The 20707-nt window shown below is 38.8% G+C and overlaps 1 protein-coding gene across 7 annotated transcripts in view; it reads right to left on the bottom strand.

The window, feature by feature from the left end:
* SETD2 (SET domain containing 2, histone lysine methyltransferase) overlaps nucleotides 1–20707 on the bottom strand; it is a 116688-nt gene that overhangs the window by 82802 nt on the left and 13179 nt on the right. For 6 of the 7 annotated variants that reach the window (XR_009701594.1, XR_009701593.1, XR_009701595.1 and 3 more), the window contains exon 2: nucleotides 850–865. The exons of the other annotated variant lie outside the window; for it this stretch is intronic. Coding sequence is in view for 2 of the 6 variants with exons in the window: in XM_061196661.1 (XP_061052644.1) it covers nucleotides 850–865 (16 nt within the window). In the remaining 4 variants the exon portion in view is untranslated. The remainder of the gene's footprint in view (nucleotides 1–849; nucleotides 866–20707) is intronic. 7 annotated transcript variants of the gene reach the window in all.

Genomic DNA, 20707 nt, shown 5'->3' on the forward strand with positions numbered 1-20707 from the left:
TTATTTTGTTTTGTTTTTTGAGAACAAGCATCTCAGGCAATTCTGAGGAATTTCCTAGATTTGGGAAACCAGTGGTATAGAGCAGTCTCCCATCTCACTCATTTCACAGATGAGGTAACCAAATGGGGACCAGGCCTTTCTGCCTTCCTGGAAATTACTCTGTCCTGGCACACTACTACTGCATCTGCCTGGGCCCCACACACCCAGGCCATGCTGATTTATAGTCTGATCCTACCATGAGTGACAACTACAAAGTATACATCTGAGAAAACTTCACCCTTCATTATTTGCCAAACCACCAAAGGAACTGATGGGCGTTAGAAGTTAAAGGCATAACCTCGGTTGTAGACAGAACAGCAGAAAAGTCTACTTGCCATCTACAACATTTTTCTAACTGACATTCTTTAATCAACTCTATTTAAGAGAACAGTTTTCCACTTCAACATGGTAAAATCTGAGATCAGCTTTCAAAATTATACAGTTACCATTCAAGTGGGAAAGTAAATGTTTTCACATGCATTATCACAGAGCAGTGGTCTTCAAATACTTTTAAAGAAAGAAAATTCACTTTTCAAATTGAATCTTACATGGAAGCTCAATGCATAAAAACAGGTAAAAAGCTGTCTCCAAAGTTGCCAGCTTCCTTTACCTTGACTAAAGCTCTTGAAGCTCCAAAGTCTAAAAACCATTTTCTTGAGATATACAACATCCCTCACTGGAATGAATTACTATAGATCCAAAAACAAAACTAAGCAAAAACTATTACTTCATTTCACATTCAAAATGATAGCTAAATTTTGAATGTTTTCAAGCTCATAATCGCTGAATACCTAATTAAATTATACTTACCTCATTTTCTTCTTCTCTATTGTCATCCAGCCAAGAAAGCATGCAAAAGAATAAAAAGAAATCATAAATACTTAAAACCGATTGAAATGTAAGTTGTTTTTTATTAAAACTTAGGATACCTACAACCTCCAAGTATATTCTATATAGGCTGTCCGTTCCTTGATAGCCTTAGTTACATTTAGCATAGCAAATATTTAATGAAGATAGTGTCATGCACTGTGCTAGGTGATGGAGAGAAAAGGTGAATAAAGCAGAGTCCCTGCCCTCAAGAAGCTCTTACAGTTTCCTGTAAATACAAAATATAATTTTGTTATAAAAGTAATTCCAACATAATGGAGTAAATACAAGGATAGAAATATGCACAAATGTAACAGCAATGAGGAAGATAAGCAACTCAGTTTAGTGGAAGGATAGGAATGCAAAGAATTCTTCCTAAATGAAAAATTAGTTTTTGAAGAATGTATTTGAAGGGAGATCCTAAACGAAGGAAGATCCCAGGCAAAGATATAGAGATTAAAACACAGAACAGTATGAGCAAGGAAACTATAAAATAATGTTATCTGAGTATAAAGCATAAGGCAGAAAGAAGCCAATAATTAGCCAAAGTAGGGAGCAGTGGCCAGGTCCAGAGGCCAGGTCTCTTACGATGAGAAACATTTTATCTTATGAATTAGTGGTTCTCAACCTGTTCTGGTATCCATTCAGCAGTCCCTTTGCTGAATGCAAGGTTTACACTTTACTCTACATCAGAGCATGTGGCTTTCTGAGCTCACAGTTATATTCTAACAAAGATAACCACACTATGTCCTGACTGAGGAATCAAAAGCTAAAAGTCTGGTGTATACCAGTGCACTGAAGCACACTGGGGGAAGAGAAGATACAAAAGGGTTTTAGGCTATAACAGCCAGATATGTATTTTAAGCCAGTGTCTCTGTAGGTTATGTGGCAAGACTGGAGTACAATAATCTGTCTTAAATGCCCCTTAAAAGAAATGTACTAAAAATCCTTTTCCTAAATGTAGGCTTTACTCCACCGTAATTCAGTCCATTCACCAGAGTCCATGGTAGCCATACAAAACAAAGTAATGAAGGGGAAACAAAGTTGGTAATACGTGGATGAGATCTAAAGCAGTGCCAGGGTTAAACACTTTTTTCTACTCTAAAACCACAAAGACTACAGAGATGTGACCTTACAACTGCTGTATTTCATCAATTCTATGATATACATTTTTCCCATATATAACACCTCTACACAATGCATCATACTATCAATAACATCACAGTCTAATTGGCAGAGTTTTTTCCTTTCTTAGTGATTAAAAAAAATAATTGTGTCTCACAATACGGCATACTAGATTCGATTTAAATTAGTACCATGTGACATTTTTTTTAAAGAACAGAAAAGGAACCTGGAGATGTCCAAGCATTTGGAATGTCATTCATATTTGTACTCCTCTTTTCAGTGGACGTTTTTGAAAAAGCATTCATGGTTGTCTTCACGGTATCCACACACACAAAGTGCTGGAAATACTGAAGTTACCAGAACCCTTTCCTAAGTCTCAGCACTTATACTTTGGATAAACAAGTGAAAAGAATTCTGACAAGCTGTAATCAAAGTGATCACATGATCAAAGGGCTAAAGAAACATTATAAATGTGGGACTTGAGTCGGCATGTGAGGGGAAGAAATAAAGTTTCAATTCAGAAATCAGAAAACTGCTTGACAAAGATAGCAAGGCATTTCCCATAACTTGATAATATTTTTTAAATTTATAATAAAAAGGGGACTTCCCTGGTGGTCCAGTGGTTAAGACTCCGCGCTCCCAATGCAGGGGGCCCGGGTTTGATCCCTAGTCAGGGAACTAGATCCTGCATGCCGCAACGAAGACCCTGCATGCTGCAACAAAGACCCAGTGCAGCCAAATAAATAAATAAATATTTTTAAAAATAAATTTATAATAAAAACAATATAAGCACATACAAAAAATTTGGGGGAAAACATCAAATTTTTCTCATCTTAAAATCATTTCATGTTACTAGAAATCAAATTACACACAAGCAAAAAGAAAAGTCCACAATCCAACCCATCCAGAGACAACTGCTGTAAACACCTTGGTATACAGAGCCTTCTAACACTTCTTTTGTGTGTGGGGAGGGCGTTAAAACAGAGATTTTTGTTTTTCTTTTTGAGTATAGTAATCATACCATACAAGCCATTCTGTATCTTGCTTCCCCCTCTCATCATAAATACAGCAGGTGAGCAAACGAGGTGTTTAGATCAAAGAAAAAAAATGGAATCACTACAACAGATGGAGGAGGGAATGATCTTGAGAGAAGGGGATATAGATGAGTAAAGACATAGTTAAGTTTCAAAATAAAGCAAGAATATTCCTTTTGGCCTGTATTTCTCTCTGACATCATTAGTTGAAAGTTAGGGGCAGGGACAAGGTAAAAGACTTGAAAAAATTCAAGTGTGGGGAACAAAAATGGAAGCAGACTATAATCTTCAATGTTGCTGTCCCAAATTGGACATTACTAATTTATAATCGGAGTCACTGGCACACTTATGTTACTTCCCCTTGCAGCATTAGGCTATCTAGAAGCAATGAGGAGAAACAACTCATGAGTTACTCTATCAAGTTGGGTGGGACAAGAGAGGCAGAAGAAGGCAAGGGGCTGAGAGAATTGAAGGCATTCCCAAGAATGATCCACAGATAATAGAATAGGGAGTAAAATCTGAAGGAAGCTGATAAACTGAAGGAACAGGGTAGGGACAAGAAAGCAGCAGCTTCAAAGAGTAGATTTGGTGGAAACCAGAAAGAGTAGAAGGGTGTGGTGAAGGAATTGGATATTATGGTCAGACTAATATTTCAGAGTTGGAGTACCCTTCAAGAGATAATACCTAGGTGTGGCCAGGTGAGTAGACTGCCACAGCAATAAGAGAACAAGCCCTTTTTGAAGATATTAATGAAATTGTGAGGCCATAGTTAATAGCAAGAATCAGCCACAAATGTTTCTAATAAAAGAACACTTGCAGGGACTTCCCTGGTGGCGCAGTGGTTAAGAATCCGCCTGCCAATGCAGGGGACACGGGTTCAATCTCGGGTCGAGGAAGATCCCACATGCAATGGAGCGACTATGCCCATGCACCACAACTACTGAGCCTGCGCTCTAGAGCCCGCGAGCCACAACTACTGAAACCCACGTGCCTAGAGACCGTGCTCCCCAACAAGAGAAGCCACCACAATGAGAAGCCCGCACACCGCAACGAAGAGTAGCCCCCGCTTGCCGCAACTAGAGAAAGCCCGCGTGCAGCAACAAAGACCCAACACAGCCAAAAATAAAAAATAAATAAATAAATAAATTTTTAAAAAAAAAGAAGAACACTTGCTTTGGTAAATAATATAATGTCAAGAGCAAAGAATAGGGTTTTTGAAGGAAAGTTGCTGGAACAAGGGTTGGAAGCCACAGGTAAGAGTACTGAGCCTCCTGTGCCCCTACCATAAAAAATGAGGCATGCGAAAACAGGCATTTAAGTCTCCAGCATGGGACTGTGCTAGAGTGCCTTATTTCTTCTTTTGAAAAGCTACTACAGAAGAAAAACCAGAGGAATACCGCCAGTTTTCTGTCAAAAACGTACAGTATGCAGATCTGCAGCTTACTGAAGAACTATAAAGAATTCTGATTAATCCATGTCAACGCAGAGACGAATCTCTATTAGGTCACAGGACACATGTGGGAAAAAACTTAATTAAGAGTTTTAGTCATAGCAATCTCAAAGAACCAAAGAATGACATGATTATTCAAATCAATCAACCAACCAACTTCTCAGGCTAGAACATAAGAAGTAAAGTTTCCAAAGGGAGGCCTGGTATAATGAGAGATATTTGGCCATATCAACAATATTCATAAGTATAAACAAGTTGGACAGTAAGGGAATCTATTCTAGATACCATGTTACACAGCAAATGGTTACAGTTAAAACGGAAGTATTTTTATTTACTGTGGAAAAAAGACAATTTAAAGCAGTGGTCCCTAACCTTTTGGGTACCAGGGACCAGTTTCGTGGAAGACAATTTTTCCACGGACTGGGGTGCGGGTTGGGGGGGTGGTTCATGCAGTAATGCGAGCAATGGGGAGCAGCAGATGGAGCTTTGCTCGCTGGCCCACCGCTCACCTCCTGCTGTGTAGCCCGGTTCCTAACAGGCTGTGGACCGCTACTGGCCCTTGGCCCAGGCGTTGGGGACCCCTGATTTACAGAACCTTAGTGATTTATTTCAAAATATCAGAAAACTTCCAAGATAAAATAGTCTTATTTTGCTCAATTCCAAAACTTGGACCTGTGACCAAGAGAAGTATAGAATGACAGATTTTACCTCATTTTAATTTAGAAAATTTTAGTTTTTTTCTCTATTTGAAAAAGTAACACATGTACGGAGGGGAAAACTTTATAATACAAAAAGATATACAACTAAAATTAGATCTCTCTACGTAGTGGCAACTATTGTTAAGTTTTGTACATCCTTCTAAAAATTGTGTGCATATATGAGCAAATACATTACTTTTAAAGGAGAAAAGACAGACAGAAATGGAAACATACCTTTCTCTACCTTTTCTCCACTTAAAGCCCTGGATTTAATTACATATCAACATATTTAGATACAGCTTCAGTTGTAGTTCTACCGGCATAATAGCTTTTCATAAATCATTGGTATTTTCTTTTTTCTGGGAAGTGCTTTTTCAGGTCCTTTGTCAATCGATTACCTATTGAGTTGTTAGTCTTTCTTACTGCTTTATAAAAACAAAATGTGAGGAAGCTGCAACTGGTATGTGTCACTGTACAGGGTACTTAAGTTTCCTTGTTCTCAGAAATGTTTAAGAAGAATCTGGATGAGAACTTACCTAAGATCAGACAGAATTCCTAACCTAGATATAAGGCTACAAAAGTGAGGTCCTAGAAGGTCTCAATCCGGGCCTTCAGTTTATTAAATTTCCTGAACCACAAATCAGGAACAGCATTTTATCTTGATTTTAATAAGTAAAGACTTTAAAGAGTCACTCCTACTTAATCTTTAAAGATTTCTTACTAAAATTCAAATATTCCTCAAATATAATACCTAAAGCCAGTGTTTCTCACATCTGAGTGATGTAGGGGCCTTTTTTTTTTCCCTAGTAAGTTTGAATGTGTATGAATTTTTTATTCAGAGCAGTAAATTTTTACAAAATACTGTCTTTTAGATTCTGTATTGAACATTCACCCTGAGGACTTTGGTCTACTGAATGAAAGCTTTAGTCCCTCTAATAGAATTACAATGCATACGCCAAATAAAAAACATTCAGGGAGAATCTCAGAAGTCCATACTCTTTTTTTGTTTTTGTTTTCATATACATATATCTATTCTTTTTCAGATTCTTTTCCCATATAGGTATTACAGAGTATTGAGTAGAGTTCCCTGTGCTATACAGGCCCTTGTTGATTATCTATTGTATATATGTTAATCCCAACCTCCCTTATCCCTCCCCCCCACCTTTTCCCTTTGGTAACCATAAGTTTGTCTTCTAAATCTAAATTTATTTTACATTTGACCCTTGAACAACATGGGGGGTTGGCACCCCAACCCCCGCACAGTTGAAAATCTGCATATAATTCTAGTTTATATGTTTATGAACATAAACTGTATGCTTATGTTTATTTTATAATCCTCCATATCTATGGTTCTGCACCTGCAGATTCAATCAACTGCAGATCGTGTAGTGTCCATTTACTGATAAAAATCCGTGTGTAAGTGGACTTGCGCAGTTCAAACCCATGTTGTTCACGGTCAACTGTACTTGAAAATTACCACTGAAAGGTAATGGTAGTTTTCAGGTGAAATAAATTTTAAAACTTAAAAATAATTGTTAAGGTCTGTAGGTTAGAAAATAGTATTAATGTTACTTTCTTGAAATTAAGTTGTACAGTGATTATATGAGAATGACCTTGTTTTTAGGAAATACACGTTGGAAGACACAGGGATAAAAAGGCATCATGTCTGCAACTTTCAAACATTTCAGAAAAAAAGAAGCAACTGTGTGTGTGTGTGTGTATAAAAAGAGAACGGTAAGTGGGAAAATGTTCACATTTGGGGGATCTAGATGAAGGGTATATAAGAAATCCCTATTGTTTTTGAAACCATTAAGTCTGAAATTATTTCAAAAATTAAAAGTTATTTTTTTGGGACTGCCCTGGTGGCGCAGTGGTTAAGAATCCACCTGCCAATGCAAGGGACATGGGCTCGATCCCTGGTCCGGGAAGATCCCACATGCCACGGAGCAACTAAGCCCATGTGCCACAACTACTGAGCTTGCGCTCTAGAGCCCACGAGCCGCAACAAGAGAAGGCACCGCAATGAGAAGCCCGCGCACCGCAAGGAAGAGCAGCCCCCACTCGACACAACTAGAGAAAGCTCGCGCGCAGCAATGAAGACCCAACGCAACCAAAAATAAATAAATAATGGATTTTTTAAAAAGCATTTTTTCAACCTAAGATAAAATATAAAAAACTATTAAATATCCTCACAGACTCCTTCACCCCTTAAGAATGTGTTAAGAAAAAAAAATACTAATGGACTCTTGGAGATCCTAGAGCCTCAGCTGGAGAAACACTACCTGAAGAAACACTACTTGAAATCTTTCTAAATTCATACTCTGGTAGGCACTGATTAGAATAAGCTACATAAAAACTAGAACTTATAATAAATAGAGTATAAAATTGCAGAGGTAGTATTGTGAAGAGGTGAAAACTCAGAGATAAGACAGGAGAACTGGTTGATAACAAAAGGAAGGATGCCAACAATGACAAAACCGAAAATTAGTATTCCATAACATTGCTTATAACACATCCTAGCCCAGAGGTTCACTTCGAGTAGTACTCTGAGCTCTCTAGAAGAAAACTGGTTTGCTGTATATACCCCAGCCCAAGTAAGAGCCACGCAGAAATACTGGCAAAGAACCCTACTCAAGTACCAAATGATTATCCCCAACATTAAGAAAGAAATGGAATTTCACAGCTCCAGCCACCCAATTTGGTTCCCTTTTAAGATTTCTAAATCTTTGACCTGCTCCCCAACAGGTACAAATGAAAATATCTGTCATGGAAAAAAAAAGTTGGAATGAATGCACTGAAGTCATGCATGTTTTGACACTTATGCATTAAGGCACTTACAGTGTCATACATTCAAGACTTAAAATGTCTCAGATCTTCAATGATATGAAAAAGTACATAAGGGATAAAGTCTTCATAAGTAAAACTTTTACCACAAAAGATCACATCTACCTAGTTCTCTGCTTGGCCTATGGTCATACACGTTTGCAAACCTCTTCCAAACAAAATGAGTTCATCCTTCTACAGACTAAAGTTTTGGTACAGAGTAGGTGTCCTAGCTAACTACCATGAGTTAGCTAGGCTTAAGGGAAATGTGGAAACTGCATCAGAACATATCTTTCCATAGCACACAACCACACTGATGGATTGACCAATGACTTATTTTAGAAAAGCAACACTGTTAATTGTTAAGTATCAGTACACATCTCAATCACAAGGCTATTTGTTCAACAATTATTTAAGGATCTACACCACTGAAGGAGGCAATATTAGTTCTATAAAGACAAGATGTCAAGTTCACAATCCTTACCCCATCAGGATTTTCACACTCTATTGAAGTAATATGGCATAGAGGTATACCAAATAACCATGATACAAGGTAATAAATAATTATTGCCATAAATGAAATGGCTAATAAGGGGCTTTCTTATTAATTTTTCTTTTTTCATTTCAACTTAGACTCACTTTCTGATTCTCCTTTAGTATTTATTACTTTGCTTATAAGGATGTCAGTGCAACAGAGCAAAAAGATCAAACTTTGATACCTACGTTGGAATCCTTTCTCTACATTTACTAACTCTATGATTTGCGCCATTCAATTCCCTTTCTCACCCTCCCAGATGCCTACTTCACACATCCCCCTACCCCAAATCTCAGTCACCACCATCTCCCTGACCACTCTCAACTGATACCACCACTTTGCTCAGTGTCCTATTTCTTGCCTTCTCAAGGACTTTCATTTCCTAATTAATTCCCTCTCCTCTATCATCAGTCTGTCTGTCTCTCTCCATTCTCATTAGTCAAACAGATTTTTATATGTCTTACCTTAAAAAAAGAGGGGGGCAGGGGCGGGGGTACATCACTAGTGACCAACATCTTAAGGCCAATGGCAATTTCTTCCCTAGGCTTTCACAGACCGCATTCTCCTGTTTTTCCACCTACCCTCACTGGCTACTCCTATTAATCTTATCTGTTGGCGTCTTCCTATTCAGATGTCCTCATGTTGGGAGTGTCCCAAAACCTGATCCCTACTTGGCCTTCCTTCTCTTCTCCATCTACTTTTTTCCCTCCTACCTCATCTCATCCAAATTCATGGCTTTAAGTATCATCTATAGACTGTTGACTTCCACATCTCCAAACCAAACCCTTTGCACTTATTTACCTAAATGCTCACTGGACATTTCTCCTTGGATGTCTCATTTATCCCAAATGTAACATGGTCAAAATGGAACTAATGATGATAACCCCATACACCAATTAAGATGATTGTTATAGACACATATTATGAATTTTACGTAACAGCCAGGTGGTCTTTCAAAAACATAAATCATATGGCACATACCTGCTCACTCTCTCTGACCTTAGCTCTTTTCAGTCCCTCCTCCTCATTCCCTAGCTTCTAGCCACGTTAGCCTTCTTTCCATTCCTCAAACATTCCTGAAGGTTCTCTTTTAGAATACAATTCACCCTAGATCTCTGACAGACTACTTCTCAATCGTAAGATGACATCCCAAATGTTATCCCCTCTGAGATTCCCCCATCATTCTATCTTATAGTGCCTTACTTCATTCCTGGCCTTTATCAATATGAGGTTTTTTTCCCTTTGTTTTGTTTTAATGTAGTGCCTGTTTCCTCCCACTAGAATACAAGCTGCTTTAGGGCAGGGATTGGGTTTATCTTGTTCACAGGTGCATTTAAGTGCCAAAAAACCCGAACATAGAAAGTACTCAGTAAATATTTGGCTGACATCATACTCACTTTCCTATCTAGCTAGGTTTGCTTTACACTACTCCCCACTAAAAATTTCAATAGTTACGATGGTCTCCTCTAAGTTCAAACATAGATCAGTCTTGACTTCAATAATTTTGCAAACTGCTCTTCATTCAACCATCTTCCCTCTCTCTCAGCGTCCACACACACATTATCAGCTCCCATACTCATCTTAGTCCTCTCAGTCACTTTCATTCACTTGACAATTATCTGAGTGCCTACTATGTGCTCGGCACTGTACTGCCTTTTCCTATGCCTTTCCTTAACACTCCAGACGCTACTAATAAACTCGACTCCTACATCATATACTTTGCAGAATGACAATCACACACATAGCCTTGACTTGCATTTACTGTTCCTGCCTTCCCAAATAGAGTTTAAGTTACAAAGAGACAAAGGCAACATCTTGTCCTTACTGTATAATCTCCCCTGGGTTTACCAGTCCCACTCCTAGCATAAATTCTCATTACGTTTTTTTTTTTTTTTTATGAGATATTATTCAGTGAGCTTTCTTTCTCTCTCTCTCTCTCTCTCTGGCTGTGTTGGGTCTTCATTTCTGTGCGAGGGCCTTCTCTAGTTGCGGCAAGCGGGGGCCACTCCTCATCGCGGTGCGCGGGCCTCTCACCATTGCGGCCTCTCTTGTTGCGGAGCACAGGCTCCAGACGCGCAGGCTCAGCAGTTGTGGCTCACGGGCCTAGTTGCTCCGCGGCATGTGGGATCCTCCCAGACCAGGGCTCGAACCTGTGTCCCCTGCATTAGCAGGCAGATTCCCAACCACTGCGCCACCAGGGAAGCCCCTCATTACTTTTTTTTTTTTAGAGCTTTTTAAATTAATTTTATTTATTTATTTATTTACTTACTTACTTATTCATTTATTTATTTATTTATTTTTAGCTGTGTTGGGTCTTCGTTTCTGTGCAAGGGCTTTCTCTAGTTGCGGCGAGCGGGGGCCACTCTTCATCACAGTGCGCAGGCCTCTCACTGTCGCGGCCTCTCTTGTTGCAGAGCACAAGCTCCAGAAGCGCAGGCTCAGTAGTTGTGGCTCACGGGCCTAGTTGCTCCGTGGCATGTGGGATCTTCCCAGACCAGGGCTCGAACCCATGTCCCCTGCATTGGCAGGCAGATTCTCAACCACTGCGCCACCAGGGAAGCCCCCTCATTACTTTTTGAATCAAAGAAATTTCTTAACAATAATACCAGGTTTTAGCTTTCTCGTTTCAAGCAATTCTCAAAGGAAAAGAGGGAAATACCTCAAAACTGACCTGTGGGAAAAAACAAGCCATACAGGCCATAAATTAATTTATAACATTTGCCATACTCTCATCCAAGAAATAGGACGAATGAGGACAAGTGAATTAAAACACTGATGAGAAATATATGTGATTTATGTGGACAAAAAAGTCATGAATACCACTGCTTTTTATCAAAGGTCTGGAAACTTTAGGCAAAGCACTTTGGAATGAATATGCTAACATGAACTGGTACCAACGGACTTGATAAACACAAGCACTATTTCTCACTTGCCCTAAAGTCCACATCTTCAACTAGCATAGTACCTCAAACATAGAGTTTCAACTGATAGAGGTTCATGTACACAGATTAAATCTAGAAAAAAATTAATAAAAACAAATGTTATTAAAATTACAGCATTTACACGGCAGGAATATTCTCACAGTATGTCATCTGATCAAAGCTATCTCTGATTATATAAATGTAGGTCAAAACAGCACTTCTCTCCCCCATGTCATACTCATCAACTACTCTTATACCCCCAAATAGTTGCAACTTTAATGCGGAGTGTCTATATAGACAGTAAGTAAAGCTATTTTCTTTAAACAAGAAATCACTTTGTAAACAAACACAGCTGATCTTGAATGTATCACTGTACAGTTCCTAGTCAGTGAGGAAAGGCAAGAATAGGATCCCGAATGTTAACAATTGTATACACCTGAAATCTGTTTCTAAATCTGTCTTCCAAATCAGCTTGCAGGAACACTTGAATGAAGTGAATTATGTTCTCCTGTTAAAGCAATTTGTTCTCCAAAACCCATAATTAGGCTGCATGGGGATCTAATTTGAACATTTTAGGGCTTGTTACATACAAATGAGTTTCACTACTTTTATTCATTACTTTGAGTTAAATCTCTCAAATTATCTGTTTTATTTTCCTCATTAGCAAATTGTGGGAGAGGGGATATCCATTACCAAATAACCTTCAAAACACAGAATGCATAAATGCTGAAATTCATTTTTACTACTAGTCAATAAATCACAGAAAGAGCTGAAGGTCGTTCTCAGTAACCTCATTACATTATGTATACTACTGTCTTATAGCCCCATTATTAGACCACCATCACCATTGTAAGTAGCTAATAGAATATTTTCCATTTTTCAGGTACTTCGTTAAATGCTTTACATACATCTAGCTCATTTGATCCTCAAACCTAAGAAGGGTATACTACGTATTTGTATTCCCACTTTTACAAATGAAGAAACCTACAGTTATAGCTGGCAAAGTGGCAGAGCCAAGTATCCAGGCTGTTTGACTGCAGAGCCCTTGCTCTTTAAATCAAATATTTATTAGCTATTACACAAAACTGGGAGAAAAAGGGTAAAAAGTTTCAGAGAAATGTATTTTGATTCAGTGTAATAGTAAATGTATCTGCCTAACAACAGAAGGGGCTGTATCATGAAATAAAGAGTAACAGAAGTGTTCAAACTAGAGTCCTGATGATCATGTGTCTGTGTTTCAGGGCAATCAAACAGATGGTGAGTAATAGTTGTACTTTATAGCAGAATTCTACCTAATAAATGCAACAATCATCAATGGTAGCAAAACCCAGTAGATGAAAGTTTGATGAAGAACTTTGCAATGAATGGATCAGAGTGACTACACCAGAATCCACTGATTAATTCTGACATCACTAAAAGTAAGACAACAGGGTATGTGCCCCCCACATATGATGCAATAGGGAACTGATAAACTACTGGCAGTCGTGGGGGTGAGGGGTCTGATGTAACTACCAGTCTCAAAAAAATATATAGCAAACATATAAGGAGACTATCACAGATTAAGAGAGATTTGAAATCTAGTAATCACATAATGGGACTTCCCTGGTGGTCCAGTGGTTAAGAATCCACTTTCCAAAGCAGGGACGTTCGATCCCCGGTCAGGGAACTCGGATCCCATATGCCGCAGGGCAACTGGGCCCTTGCGCCACAACTACTGAGCCAGCACTCTATGGAGCCCATGCGCCACAACTAGAGAGAAGCCTGTGCGCTACAATGAAAGATCCTGCATGCAGCAACGAAGATGCTGTGTGCCACAACTAAGACCTGATGCAGCCAAATAAATAAATAAATAATTTTAAAAATTCTTTTAAAAAATTACATAACTATTTAGACCCTAATTTTTTTAAAAAAAATGAACAGGGATGGTGTACTAAATAACATTAAATATTTCCTGCCAATTGCATTAGATATGATAATGGCATTGTGGTTATTTTTAAAGCCTCTCTTATTTCTATATATTAAAGTATGAAATGAGAGAATATCTGGCATGCTTTAAAATATTCCAGTAACAACAACAAAAAAGTAGGGAACAGATGAAACCAGAATGGCAAAACGTTAATAACTGTTGAAGCTGGATGAGTACACTGGGCAGGGGCAAGGGGTATTCATTATACCGTTCTCTCTTGTATGAATGTTTGAAATTTTCCATAATAAAAAATTTTAAATGTTTAATTGCAATATGAAAGAGGATAACAAATCTCCAAACAAGTAAACAACAGGAGACCATGTGTGCACATGCAGCAAGCAGAGAAGTGTGCTGGCAAAAGATATGTATTCCTGTTACCATCCAATCACCCACCTACCCACAATCAGGGCCCATTTACCTGGTTGTGGCTAAGCATTAATCCCTTGATCCAAACAAAAGTAATCACCAGGATTCACCCATCTGATTTAGCATTTATCTCTATGGTTGTAAGAATTTAACTCCCCAACAATAACACCCCCCCCCCAAAAAATCATAAACATGTAACCACAGTAAACATTATGCTATGATGGGAAGTATTTTCCATAAGTTAACTTTTGCCAAACAACATCAATACACAGTTCTACTTTAGAGTCATTTTTTTAAAATATTTATTTATTTGGCTGCTCCAGGTCCTACTTGCGGCATGTGGGATCTGTAGTTGCAGCACGCGAACTCTTAGATGCAGCAGGTGGGACCTAGTTCCCTGACCAGGGATCGAACCTGGGCCCCCTGCATTGGGAGCGTGGAACCTTAGCCACCGGACCACCAGGGAAGTCCCTACTTTAGAGTCATTTTATTTGAAGAGACTCAAGGTGAGAAACTTTTTAAAAAAAAACAAAAAAACAAAAAACTCAACAATGGTAAATATAAAACTGTCTTGTGTTTGGGAAGGAGAATATTAATATTCTGAATATTTGAACCCATTTTCCACCCATTTGCCAATCTCTTTGGATAAGGCACCACTGTGCTAAATTTTCATTTCGTGTGAAAATTATCTTTTGAGTTCTCAAGGTAAACCTAAGAACAATAGAGTATTTTGTACATCATTTTGCAAATGAGAAGTCTGGATGCAATTTCCACTTCCAGATACCAAATTCCAGATATATACTATATTATAATAATAATGTATAACGATAATAAAGCTAGCTATTCCATAAAATAGAATTTTATCAGAACTTCTATACCATGGGTTTTTTGTTTTGTTTTGTATCTCAAATGTCAAGTTATACTATATTACAATTTAGAAAACGTAGTTCATCTACAGCCCTAGCCGTCAAGTCCCTAGCCACTTTAAAATATTCCAGCCATCACAGAGGGGCAGTAAGTGACATAAACAACTCACTGTAAGAGGTCAAATCTTATGCTCTATGACAAAGAAATACTGCAAGTTGACAAGGCAGATGCACACCTCACAGAGAAACAACAAAGGGTAAAATAAAATGATAAAAGGACTATGACAGGACTATGACTTAGAATTAACAACAGTAACTAATACCATACCCAGAAGTTCAACTAGGCAGCTGGTTTTCATGCCTACCATCTACACCGATGAGAGCACCGAAAATCAAAGCTGACACTATGTAAACACTGTAACTAGTACACGGTTCAGCCAAAGTTTTCTGTTCTAGGGCCTTCTGTCCAGAAGGCACGCTCCATTCAATTCCTCTTCTCCCCCATTATATGTTTTCAAAACACCTGATGAGGAGGCATAACAGAGTAATATATAAGAGCAAAAGCTTGAAAAGTCAGTCAAACTGGATTTGAAAACCAACTCGAATACTTTTTAACACTTTTTAACCTAAGATGCTAAGAGAAATGGTGGCCAAACAGATTATCTATAAAACTGAGATAGTAGTACTGTAATTACTTCAAAGGTGATGAGCGGAGAATATCTATTTAAAATCCTCCATACAGAAAATATCTGCAAACAATGCAACGGACAAGGGGCTAATATTCAAAACATACAAACAGCTTACACAACTCAATATCAGAAAGAACAACCCACCCAATCAAAATATGGGCAGAAGACCTAAATACAGACATTTCCCCCCAAAAAAGACATACAGATGGCTAACAGGTACATGAAAAGATGCTCAACATTGCTAATTATTAGAGAAATGCAAATCAAAAGCACAATAAGGTATCACTTCAAACGGGGCAAAATACCCATCATCAAAAAGTCTACAAACAATGCTAGAGAGGATGCAGATAAAAGGGAACCCTTATACACTGTTGGTGGGAATGTAACTTGGTGCAGCCACTATGGAAAACAGTATGGAGGTTCCTTAAAAAACTAAAAATAGAACTACAGTATGATCCAGCAATTCCACTCCTGGGCATATATATATCCGGAAAAAATGAAAACTCTAATTCGAAAAGATACATATACACTAATGTTCATAGCAGCACTATTTACAATACCTAAGACATGAAAGCAACCCAAGTGCCCATCAACAGACGACTGGCTTAAGACGATGGGATATATACATACAGTGGAGTATTACTGAGCCATAAAAAAGAATGAAATATTGCCACTTGTACCAATGTGGATGGACCTAAAGAATATTATGCTTAGTGAAATAAATTGGACAAAGACAAATACTATATGATATCACTTACATGTACAATCTAAAAAATAATACAAATGAATCTTTATACAAAACAGAAAGAGACTCACAGACACAGAAAACAGATTTATGGTTACCAAGGTGGGGAGGGGACAAATGAGGAGTACAGGATTAACAGATACAAACTACTATACATAAAATAGATAAGCAACAGGGATTTACTGTAGAGCACAGGGAATTACACCCAGTATCTTGTAATATAACCTGTAACGGAATATAATCTGCAAAAAAACCAAATCACTATGCTGTACACCTGAAACTAACACAATACTGTAAATCAACTACACTTCAGTTAAAAAAATAAAAAGTGAAACCCTCCATAGAGCGCCTGCCACATAGTGCTCAACAAATAAGCACTGTGAGCTATCTGAATTACGTATTTGAAAGATTCTCTAACAATAGTCTTCACTACTAGAAAATAAGCATGGGGCTTCCCTGGTGGTTCAGTGGTTAGGAATCCGCCTGCCAATGCAGGAGACACGGGTTCGGGCCCTGGTCCGGGAAGATCCCACATGCTACGGAGCAACTAAGCCCGTGCGCCACAACTACTGAACCTGTGTGCCAGAGCCCGCGAGCCACAACTACTGAAGCCCGTGCGCCTAGAGCCCGTGCTCCACAACAGGAGAAGCCACCGCAATGAGAAGCCCACGCACCACAATAAAGAGTAGCCCCTGCTCACCACAACTAGAGAAAAGCCCGGGCGCAGCAACAAAGACCCAACACAGCCAAAAAATAAATAAATAAAATAAATAAATTTATTTAAAAAAAAAAAGAAAAGAAGCATGAATAGTAAGGGCCTTGTTCGTATTTATGTCTCCAGGTACTGGCACTGATATGCACAGTAGATCATTTCAAATAAATGAGGAGTAGAGAAGTGGAGGTAAGAGATGAAAGGTAGAAACAGATTGAAGAGAATGGTAAAAAAAATATAGAGAAGCCAAGAGGGGCAGGGAGTTAACACTTAACTGTGGTGTTCAAACAATGCCAACTGGCTCCGTTTGTCATATATCCGTAAGTACAGAAATTGAGACTAGAGTCTGGAAACTACCGTTATAGCAATATAACCTTGACCAGTGATCAGTAGGCTCATGTTTTTTTCAGGTTTTTAATTTGAAATAATTACAGACTGACAGGAAGTTGCAAAAACAGTACAGTCTCTGTACTCTTCACCGAGCTCCCTCCAATGGTGATATCTTATATAGCTATAGTCCAAAACAAAACCAGTTAATTGACATTGGTACATTACTTTTAACCAGATTAGACCTTATCTGGTTTTCACCATTCTTAACCTGCATTCATATTCGTTTGTGTGAGTAGTTCTACACAATTTTATTTCATGTATAGACTCATGTAACCACTATCACAATCAAGATACATAACTGTTCCATCAGTGACACTGTATTCTGAATATCTAAATTTTAAACTTCATTTTTGTAGAAATTCATATTTATTATGCTTTAAAAGTATCAGTCCATGACAGACTGGAAAAAAACAGAAACAAAAACCCTGGTCTTGGGCTTCCCTGGTGGCGCAGTGGTTAAGAATCTGCCTGCCAATGCAGGGGACGTGGGTTCAAGCCCTGGTCTGGGAAGATCCCACATGCTACGGAGCAACGAAGCCCATGCGCCACAACTACTGAGCCTGCGCTCTAGAGCCCGCGAGCCACAACTACAGAAGCCCGCGTGCCTAGAGCCCATGCTCCGCAACAAGAAAAGCCACCGCAATGAGAAGCCCGCGCATGGCAACGAAGATAGCCCCCGCTCACCACAACTAGAGAAAGCCCGCGCGCAGCAACGAAGAACCAACGCAGCCAAAAATAAATAAATTTTTTAAAAAACCAAAACCCTGGTCTTTCACCACAGATAGTTTCAGAAACACTAACTAAACCAGAACATGCACGAATTAGCTTTATTCTATTTGGAACCCCTTACTTTCTAAATAATTGATAACTGCGCACCTAGAGCCCGTGCTCCAAAACAAGAGCAGCCACCGCAATAAGAAAGTAAGTATTTATTTTTCTACTTTGGGGTAGTAGACAATGCTAAGTTGAAGCATATACAGAAAATCTCCACTTTCTATATGTTAGGGTTTAACTGCTAATAAAGTTCTATTCTTCACTCCTTTCACTCCTATCGTACCTAACAGACCAAGGAAAACAGAAAGCCAGGCTTTCACTTTAAAACAATGCCTCCAGAACAGTGCAATGTGTGGGGATTAAATAGACCTTATGACCTTAAAAAACAAAACCAAACAAAAAGGTTCCCAGAAGCTTCACAGTGCTCATCCAAAAATCTTCTTTTGGATTTCTTTTTTCCTTCCCAGATTCCTGAAAATACACTACAATCATTTTTTACCTGGGGCTTTGAGAAATTTTCAAAATGTTTAGACCACATGCCATTTATTAAGACATTTTCTTCCAGCTTCTAACCCACACTTTCCACACTCTAGTTTGTTAAAGTATGATTAGGACCCTATAAACTACGTTTCTCCTTTGATAGTAATAGCATGTGCTAGAGGAAGAATCAAAGGCTGGAAGAATAAGAGGGAATATATATGCTCCTTCTTATTGGTCACAGTTCCTATGTGTATGGACCCATTAATGCATTTCATCCTGGCGTTGATTCCAATTTCAACCTTTTTTCCAAAATCCCAGACCAGCCTGACTGCAATTCCTCACACACAAGCACCAGTTGTCCAATACCCCTCCTTTGGAAATTTCAGCTCCAAGAGGGGCCCTACTCCAAGCTTCTGGGTTCTGGTAACCACACCCTCTTCCCTTTTTTCTCCCAGCCCTAGGGCAAGTAGCTACTTCTGCCTTTCTGTTACCTCAGTGTCCCCTTTTCATTTTCTTAGTTCTCCAAAAACGCTTTTAACCAATTCCTTACGTCAAATTCTGTTCTCCTGACAGTATGAGAACAACATGAAAGTTTAAAACTCTTTCCTTGAAAGCTTATCATAAAAGAGAAACATAAAATACAAGTAATTATTCCAACCTGTGATATCATCACTCTAATGCCAAGTTGGGGCTTCTTACCAAGCCACTCTAAAAGCATGAAACTGGGGACTTCCCTGGTGGCACAGTGGTTAAGAATCCGCCTGCCAATGCAGGGGACACGGGTTCGAGCCCTGGTCCGGGAAGATCCCACATGCCGCGGAGCAACGAAGCCCGGGCACCACAACTACTGAGCCTGAGTTCTAGAGCCCGTGAGCCACAACTACTGAGCCCACGTGCCACAACTACTGAAGCCTGCACGCCTAGAGCCCGTGCTCCGCAACAAGAGAAGCCACCGCAATGAGAAGCCCACGCACCACAATAAAGAGTAGCCCTTGCTCGCCGCAACTAGAGAGCTCCTGCGTGCAGCAACAAAGACCCAATGCAGCCAAAAATAAATGAATAAACAAGTAAATTTTTAAAAATAAATAAATAATAAAAGCATGAAACTGGGATGGGTCATGCTTTCTGGAAAACGTAACACATTTAAAAACAGTACATAAGCAGTCGTGAAAATGAGACACTCGATATATGATTGTTCATTAGTGCTCTGGAGCAAGTGTATGCAAATTTTTTATAGAGAGACAAAAAGTAAGTATTTTAGGCTTTGCAGGCCCTGCAGTCTCTGTCACAACTACTCAACTCCCAACATTTTTTTGTGAAAACAGCCATAGACAGGGACTTCCCTGGTGGTCCAGTGGTTAAGACTTCGCCTTCCAATGCAGGGGGTGAGGGTTTGATCCCCGGTTGGGGAGCTAAGATCTCACATGCCTCCCTGGCCAAAAACCAAAACACAAAACAGAAGCAATATTGTAACAAATTCAATAAAGACAAGAAAGAGAGAGAAAGAGAGGAAGGAAGGAAGGAAGGGAGGGAGAGAGGGAGGGATGGAGGGAGGGCGGGCGGGAGGGGCCACAGACTGCTGTGAATGAGCAAGCATAGCTGTGTTCCAATAACACTTTATTTATGGACATAGAAATTTCAACTTCATATCATTTTAACATGTCACAAAATACTATTCTTTTGATTTTTTTAACCATCTAAAAATATAAAATCATTCTTAGTTCACGGGCTGTACGAAAACATGCAGGCAGGCTGGATTTGGCCCAGTGGCCTGTTTGCCAACCCCATTCTAGATTGTGCCTCTTACAAAATCAAAGTATTATGTTCACTGATGGACTAAAAAAAAAATTACTCTAGCAAACCTAGGTTTAAACTATAACTAACCTGAAATGTTAATGAAACAGACAAAACAATGTTACTTATCCTCCTCAAACTTTCTTTAAATGAAGACTAAAGATAAGAAAATTTACTAACAGGGAAATTTCAAAGTATGATGCAGGTTCAATTTAAATATTTGCCAAACTTGTGTACCTTCTTTCTACCTCTACAGCACCATAAAATAAGCACTGGTTTTAAAATTAACCTTGAATAATGTAAATTTCTAAATCAGAGATTAATTGAATTAGGGTCTTAATGATGTTCAACTGAGAAGAACTTAGGTAAAAGTAATAATGGTCCCCATTTCCCAAACAATTCTTAAGTAGAAAAAACATCTACAGACATTAGC

This window comes from Eubalaena glacialis, chromosome 7 (genome assembly GCF_028564815.1).
Source record: "Eubalaena glacialis isolate mEubGla1 chromosome 7, mEubGla1.1.hap2.+ XY, whole genome shotgun sequence".
NCBI lineage: Eukaryota > Metazoa > Chordata > Mammalia > Artiodactyla > Balaenidae > Eubalaena > Eubalaena glacialis.